This window comes from Astyanax mexicanus, chromosome 7 (assembly GCF_023375975.1).
Source record: "Astyanax mexicanus isolate ESR-SI-001 chromosome 7, AstMex3_surface, whole genome shotgun sequence".
Classification (NCBI taxonomy): Eukaryota; Metazoa; Chordata; class Actinopteri; order Characiformes; family Acestrorhamphidae; genus Astyanax; species Astyanax mexicanus.
In genome coordinates this window covers 41,803,134-41,811,361 of record NC_064414.1, presented here as the reverse complement: position 1 = coordinate 41,811,361, position 8,228 = coordinate 41,803,134, and the positions used below count along the sequence as shown (strand labels likewise).

General features: G+C 35.7%; 1 protein-coding gene across 1 annotated transcript; it reads right to left on the bottom strand.

Annotated features, from left to right (window-relative positions):
• Positions 1-783: 783 nt before the first annotated feature.
• On the bottom strand, positions 784-7,825 carry mtg1 (mitochondrial ribosome-associated GTPase 1). Its single transcript, XM_007258710.4, has 11 exons — positions 7,465-7,825; positions 5,218-5,282; positions 4,104-4,208; positions 3,915-4,001; positions 3,770-3,826; positions 3,433-3,523; positions 2,902-2,963; positions 2,179-2,275; positions 1,994-2,075; positions 1,665-1,777; positions 784-1,149 (listed from the first exon to the last, which is right to left on the bottom strand). Exons 1-11 carry the CDS (start codon positions 7,565-7,567, stop codon positions 1,052-1,054), a joined length of 960 nt encoding a protein of 319 aa, XP_007258772.3. The 5' UTR covers positions 7,568-7,825; the 3' UTR covers positions 784-1,051.
• Between the last annotated feature and the right edge of the window lie 403 nt (positions 7,826-8,228).

Genomic DNA, 8,228 nt, shown 5'->3' with positions numbered 1-8,228 from the left:
ATATGAAACAATGACTAGTTTATTTCATGTTAAATTATGCTTTGTATGTTTGCTGGGAAGCTTTTTAGTTGCTTTTTCGTGGAAAATTAGGCAAAAATACATTTACGCTACTTGATTTTTAAAATTGTAATAAAAAAAAAAATAATAATAAAAATTATTATTGGAAACCTGCAAAAAAAAAAGTATTTTCATTTTATTTGGTTTTGCCCAAAAAAAGTTACTTTGGTTTGTCCTTAAACTTTGTGAGTTATTGTCATTGCTAAATGAATCCTTATTGGAATTCAGCGAACATAATTTTCATTCACTAATGTTTGTAAAGGCACTGCATGACAGTAGCAATGAGATTAAATTAAGCGCCTTAATGTGTCCCAATACTTTTGCCCATATAGTTTGTGTGTGTCTGCCAGCTATTTAGTCAATTTTACTTTTAATAGGTTTCCAATAACTATTACAGTTTAACTATATATTTTGTACAGTATGAGACTTATGTTTGCCTCACAATAGTATTTGACTAGAAGTAAATAATTTCAGTTTAATATATTAAGACAGAAATGACTAGATTTACAGCAGCTTTGTCTATAATGAGGTATTTGTGTTTTGACTGCTAATTTAGTTGTCCGATGAGTGTGAGAGATGAGTATTCTCAGAGTGGTGTTCTTGGGTCATATTTTTCTACCACTGACCTTCAGTATGGTGGCCTGAAATGTTTACAAGACATGAGTAGTTATAATTTTGAAATGAGAATATTCAAGGTGCTGTTTTAATATCATATAGGACAATCTGTTTATTGTAAATAGATCTTTTATTGTTCTTGTTTTCAGATTGTAATGATGGTAAATACATAGATACGTTTTTGTGCGTCATATCAGAAAACTGTACAATGTACAAGTAACAGCACCAAAGCATCTCCTCTGCAATAGAAGTTTAATTTAATCCATCAAATGCGAGTACCTCTTCAAGCTGCAGTGTCAAACCTGCCCTCATACAGGGAAACCAGCTGCAAACCATATGAGTCTCTTCTTAACTGAAGCCACATGTTTTCCTTGGGTTCTCAGTCAAGCATGACTTTGCCAAGCTCTCCTTTACGGAAGGCTCTGATGAAGTCGTAGGCTGCAGCAGTGTAGTTTGGCATTTTGATGGTGATGTCACCTATAGAGTAAAAAGTACAGTGAACCGGAGGGAAACAATGGTAGGCTAGGACCACACACACAAATTTCCCAGTGTTAAACCAACACTATTAGTGTCAAATTATCACTGAGGGGTAGTTTCCCAGACAGGGATTAAGCCTAGTTTTGGAATACACAGCATCATTTTGAACGAAGGTTTTACATTGCAAAGAAAATACAGCCTATGACTAGACTTTATCCCTGTATGGGAAACTGACCATAATTAATTTATCACTAACAGTGTTAATTTAACACTGGTAAATTTGCTGTGCAGCTTTTTCAGTTCTACAGTTCTGTGTTTTGCATTATGCTCTATTGTTTAAAAGGTTTCATGCCTGATAACCACAGATCACTGAGTCACTGTTAATAATAATAGTTCTGACTGTTTTTACTGAACCACTGTGTATGCCGTTATGGAAATGTATCAGCAAAGTGTTCAAATTGTGATGCCTGAGGTCAGAATAATGATGTTTCAGCTGCTTGACAACACCTACTCACCTATTCCAGTAATAGCTTTCACACGTTGAGTCTTGCCTAACTTCACAGCGATAGACTTCAGCACGTGTTGAATATCATCACATGGTCCTTCCAGTTCATACTTTTCCACATAGCTGGAGAGACAACAGTACATGCTCAAGAACAATAATAATGTTTTATAACAGCACGTTTATGACCAGCAATATTTGCATTTAAAAATCATATACATATTTGCTGATTTGTCATTGTAAAGTTTTATTTTTGCTGTCCATACAAAACATTGATTTTTCTGTGGTGTATCCACATTACAAAGACTGGAAACATTTACCAAACACCAGTATTCAACTTACCCAAACCTCTGTAACCTGTTGAGTGAATAGAGCAGATAATCTGCAATGATATCCTCACCAACTAAATGATCCAGTATGGTACCTGTCATAAACCGGAATATACAAATTTAAAAGATCAGCATCTATAAAAAATCAGTTAAAATTATTTGTTGTTGTTAAGGACCTGCCACTAAATAAAGTCTTACCACATAAAGCAAGCTTCATCCCAGTTTCTATGTTCTGAATCTTTGGAGGCAGCACTCCTGGTGTGTCCAGCAAATACACTGGGGGTCTTTCACAAACCTGACAACAAAAAAAACAGTGTATATGAACAAGAGAGGGCAGAACGAACACAAATGGACCTTCCAGACCCTCACCACACTGATGACATTTAATAGTCCAGAATGCAGGCACCATTTTTTAAAAATGTTTTCATATCCTTATTAGTTTTTTTTTGTTTTGTTTTAAACATTAATTCATTAATTAATTATTAATGAAATAGTCTAAATGTATTTTGGGTTTCTTTTTAAAGAAAATAAATTACAAAAATTACTGTATAAAATATGCATTAAACCCTGAACATTTAACATCCCAGCAAACATACCAACAAAGCACAACATGACACAAAATAGTTACTGCTTGGTATCAATTATTCTGCATTTTACTAATTCTATTACTTGTTTGGCCATTTTCAGCTAAATCATTTTGGTTGCCTAATACCCAGCATATCCCTCATCAACACCCCTTCCTGCACTACAATCAACAGTAGTTCCTTGTCTTTACCACAATGAGTAAAACTTCAAAACATACTCAAACTATAAATAAGACGCTTCTAGTGTATACTGTTGTAAACTATTATTTGGTGCACTGGTATATCTAGCATCTTCTGATGCAAATGATCATAGAAATAACCCCAAAAACGAACATACCTGAATTTTGGTCAGGACAGCTTTGGTAATTCCTGGTTCACCTCCAACCTTTGAGGCCTTGCCTGAATTCAGAAAAGGAAGTTGACTGTTTTTAGTGTTCATCTATTTGTAAAATGTACACATGCTCATTCACAGTTTCTACAAAAATCAAGGGAATTGAAAAACAAAAGAGTATATTTTGCTTTTGTTGGAGTAACTGTCTCTACTGTCTAAGAAAATGTCTCTACTGTCTTTCTGCTAGTTGGAGCAGTGGTGGAGTATTGCTGTGAGCATTTGATTGCAGTCAGTGATGAGTGTTAGTGAGGTCAAGATGTTGGGTGATCACCACTCCACCTTATCCTCAAACCCACACCACCTCATCCAAAAGTATTGCATGAAGCTCAATCATTCCAGAGAACTGTGTGGCTTTATATATTTTAGGCAATGTGCAAATAAGATATAAAATACTGTACAGGGATTAGATGAGCTATGTGTGTGTATTTGAATGGGGGCATGTTAAAGAAGCATTTGGATAGTATATGAATAACATACCTTTTCGTAGGTTTATTCTTCTCAAAGCATTAATCAGGGAAGACTTTCCAACATTTGGCACTCCAATCACCATCAGGCAGTAACTTCTGTCCTAAGCATTAAGACAAAGAGAATGTTAGTAATGCTAGTGACAGTTAAAAAAACTCACAATTTATACCCAAGTCTTCCAATTCAGATATTAATCGTAACTACTATTGAACTAATATGCAAGAGGTGTCATCATTACAGCAAGAATGGCCAGAAGCAGGAGCTTACAAACTGATTAATGACGTACAACATAATTATTGTGTCCTATCTTAGTAGATCTGAAAAAATGAACAATTTTCCCACATCTCACCTCATCTCTGTGAAAACGTGGTGAACTCTCTATTAGCTGAGTCACAAGAGGAACTAGCTGCAAAAACACAGAGTAAATTTACCACATTTGTGGCTGGATGAGTCACTTAATTCTTGTATAAATGTGTAGCTTTTATTTGACTTACCTTTTTGACACTCTCATCTCTTTGCCTCAGGCAGTCTGTGAACAGAACATTCTTAACACCATCTCTCTCTAGCTGCTTCAGAATAGCCTGAAGGGATGAAAAGATCAGAGACCAGAGAATATTAACATGCATAGCCAGAACATTTAATGAGACATAATGAAGGTAAAATGTGAAAACATGTTATGATACCCATTTATTTGAAGTGTCTGCCAAGTCCATCTTATTTAGAACAAGTAAATGTGGCCGGACATCGAGACTCTCCTGAAACAAAGGATTTCTTCCAGAAAATGGGATGTTTGGCAGTCAAGGAAACATATAATATGTAAGTGATAAAGACTAACATTTTAACAAGTGTTATAGGTTCTGTATATAAAACCTTCTGCCACATATAGGTCAAGCCAGAGTATCAGGATCTCAAAACATATAGAAACAAATGCTTTATATTCAGGCATTCCCATTCCTTCAGCCACGCCTTCCCTTCCCATTCTATTCTCAATACGGTATCAAAAACTACAGAGATTGCAACTGTTAAACACAGATCAAAACAGAGCAGTCTTAACCATTGCAGACCTGGAAAGTTTCAGTGATGGAAAAATATAAGGATGCTGTTTTTTTGTATGTAAAGCACACAAAATAAAACACTAATATTCTAATATAAAATATATATATAAATAAATCTAGTTAACTAAAATCTTCATTCCTAAACATAATAAAAAGTGTTCTGCACCACAAAGAATTAGCAATAATGAGCTTGTATTAATTTGCACAATTTGTTCTGTAGTGCTGACATGCCCTAATGTCTAAGTTCCAGATTTGTTTTCTAGTGCAGTGGGTGGGACTAAGTTAATGTTTTATTGGCTGGTTTATGATCTTTTCTGATGGACAACAGGTCTCAATTTGTGTTCTGTCCAAAAAAATCTTAAAAAAGAAACTACAGTACAAGATGACTATTGTAATTGACGCAGGGTCTGAAAAGGTTAATTTTGTGAACAGCATCAATTTTTTTTCTTCTGCACTCTTTAATGCACAATATTTTGTGGTCGGTCACTGTCTGAACATGCAGGGGATGTGTGCTACTATATTAATGTTTATATAACAGAAATATCATCTTTAAATACATATTCTAACTATTCAGTTGCACTTCTTAAGTGTTACAGAGTATTTGCTTATAATATATCCTGTATGAAAATATATAGCTTGGTTCAAACCTTAAAAAAACTTTTCAGAACACAGGAAATCCTTATGCAGCAGATGTGTATGGAATAGATTTGTGTAGTTTGTGCAGTTGTAAAAAAAAGGATATTCTTGCGTCATGGATTTCCACGATGCAGTCGACTTTCCTCAGACTTGCTCTCATTTGCTTAATTCCTACCAAAATACACATGAAGATGATTATAGTAACAAAACAGGAGGCATCAATTAGCCTACAGCATCAATGTATTTTAGCACAGAAAGTTCCACTATGGCTAATCCAATTTAATGTACAGTTACATTAAGGGATTAAATGCAGACCCTACAGATCATGGTTACACTCCTACTCATTTTTCATACATGTTCATTCATTATTTTTAGTAGTTTCTCATTCAGATAAAGGGGGCAGGTTTTCCACTAATAAAAGATAAGTGCGGCGATACAGCAAACTCAATATGATGTTATGTCTACACTGTACAGCCCTGTTGCGTCTGTTGCTAAGCAAGCAGAGCACCAGCTGCTTCAGTTATCTGAAAGGCTTAGCACTGTAGCTATTCATTCAGGTTGATGGTGTGTGGTAAACTAAGCTTGATTTAGTAGACTACAACTTCCAATCACTTCTAAATCTGAGATGATATTTGTCAGTCTGTGATGCTCCTGGAGTATTATATTTAATTATTTAATGGTGGCAGAATCATGTCAGCATCTGCATAGAACTGCATTACATATTTTTATGTACAGGACAGGACTACTTACTTACAATAGTTCACCAGTGCCATGCAATAACCTTGCAAATATAATCACTATGAAAGATGGAAAGTAATCATTTGTTATCCTGGAGTAAAATGTGTGTGTCTCTCTCATTTCCTCTTCTACCCCCTCCTTTCCTTCTCTATCCTCATTTTCCCCCTTGGCCTCCTTTAGGCCCTGTCTAAAATGTTTTTGTCTTGAACTTCTATGTCCTCTATTGCTAAATATACATCATTATTTGTAATTTGGATAAAAGCGTCTGCTAAATGTAATGTAACGTCATAATGCAATTTTTGCATCAGTTTACTTCTAATATAAAGTGTGGAGAATAATTTTAATCTTTACAACTAATAAATTCATTTCTCAGCTACTTTTACCATATTAGAGAGCTGGTGTGTGTGGTGATATCACAGATACAACATTGATTAGGCCTGGACTGGACTGTCTGGACACACTTCTTCTCAATCAATGTGCTTTCTGTCGTTTTGTCGTTATGTTTTTTACATTTTTACATATTGAAGACTATATAAAATATATACAGGAAGACATGCAGAATTATTTTATAAACAAAATCTGTTACACAAATCTGAAAATGTTTTATATTTTAGATTCTTCTAGTATCACATTTAGCTTTGATGACAGATTTGCACACTCTTGGTATTTTCTCAGCATCTTCATGGGCATTCCTTTACAGAAGAGCAAGCTTTATTATTATTTATTATTTATTATTCTCTGGATAAGACTTAATTTTCTTGTTTCTATGCCTTAATAAGTCGTATCCTTGCATTAGGATCTCATTCCCCGCTTTAATAAGTTGTAGCCACACCTTATTTAAGCAATGATACACAAGAAGAACTGCTATAACATGTAATATTGGCACTGCTGTGCTGCGACCGTAGGCACAAGGCCGCACAATATCCTAATGCGTGGCCTCAATTTATTAAGGTGTGGCAACGAGACCCTAAGACATGGGAACAAGAACCTAATGCGTGGCCACAATTGTACCACCGTTCCACCATCACTGTTTATTAAAAGATTTTGAGTTAAAGAGAATGAGAAAATACGATCTGTTTGGTTATAAACACTCTGCAAGTTAAAATAGTTTTATTTCTGTTTGTAGTTGTGCTGTTTGGCTTGTAAGTGCTGCATCATTGTTAGTTTACCTGTATGGAGTAATAAATGGAGAGCTTTGGTTACAGTGCATTACCGGCTGGTAACGGCACTGATAGAACACCTCTTAGCCAATCACATTGTAGGGGCGGAACTAACAGTGGTATAATATTTTTTAACATGATGTCACCTTAGGGACTCCGCTGCAGAATCACCTGGAATAGTTTTCTTAGCGTATTGAAAGAATTCCTGGAGGTGCTGAACAATAATTGCTGCTTTTCCAGCTCATCCCAAATCAACATCTCAGTTAATCAGGTTTAGTTGGAGGACAAACTCTTTTTTTTTTTTACTATTTACTACAAACTTCCGTACGTGTCCCTTAATTCTTTTGATGTCTTTAATATTAATCTACACTGTAATTAAATAAAGAAAATCACTGGATGAGAAGTGTGTGTGCAGGCTGGGGCTGAGTGGTGTGTTAATAAGTGAAGAGACACACCTTTAGCCATGTGTCCGGGGAACCAGTGCGCCCCCTCTCTCTGCCCGAAATCAAACCCCGTCCTGAAGACCGCGGAGCTCAGCGACCACGAGCTCAACCTCATCTCAGCAGATCCACAGCACACACTTTTACACACTCACAGCACCTTACACACACCACTATACACACCGAGCTTCAGCAGCTCAGAACCGACCCACACACACCAGCATACCGCTCCCGCTTCACTGCTCTAATCATACAGCAGCACACACAGCGGTAATTATAATATTATACAGATAACAGATAAATTAATAAAGATAAATAAACACTGTCCTCTAATTATATCTACTTTCTCCTTCTGTTCTTCTGCTCCTTCCTCTGTAACTGTGTAACTCATCACCGCCACCTACAGGTGAATCTCAAACAAATACAATATCATTTAAAAGTTACTTTATTTCAGTAATTCAGTTCAAAATTTGGAACTCATATATTATATAACTGTATTACATTTAGAGTGATCTATTTTAAGTGTTTATTTGTTTTATTGTTGATGATTATGGCTTACAGCTAATGAAAACCCAAAAATCAGTATCTCAGAAAAGTAGTATATAAGACTAAGTCATACTTTGACTGATTTTGGACTTGATAAAACACAGTGGATCAACACCAGCAGATGACATGTCTCTCCAAACCATCACTGATTGTGGAAACTTCAGACTAGACCTTAAGCAGCTTGGACTGTTTGTCTTTCCACACTCTCCTCCAGGTTTTGGTCTCTTGATTTC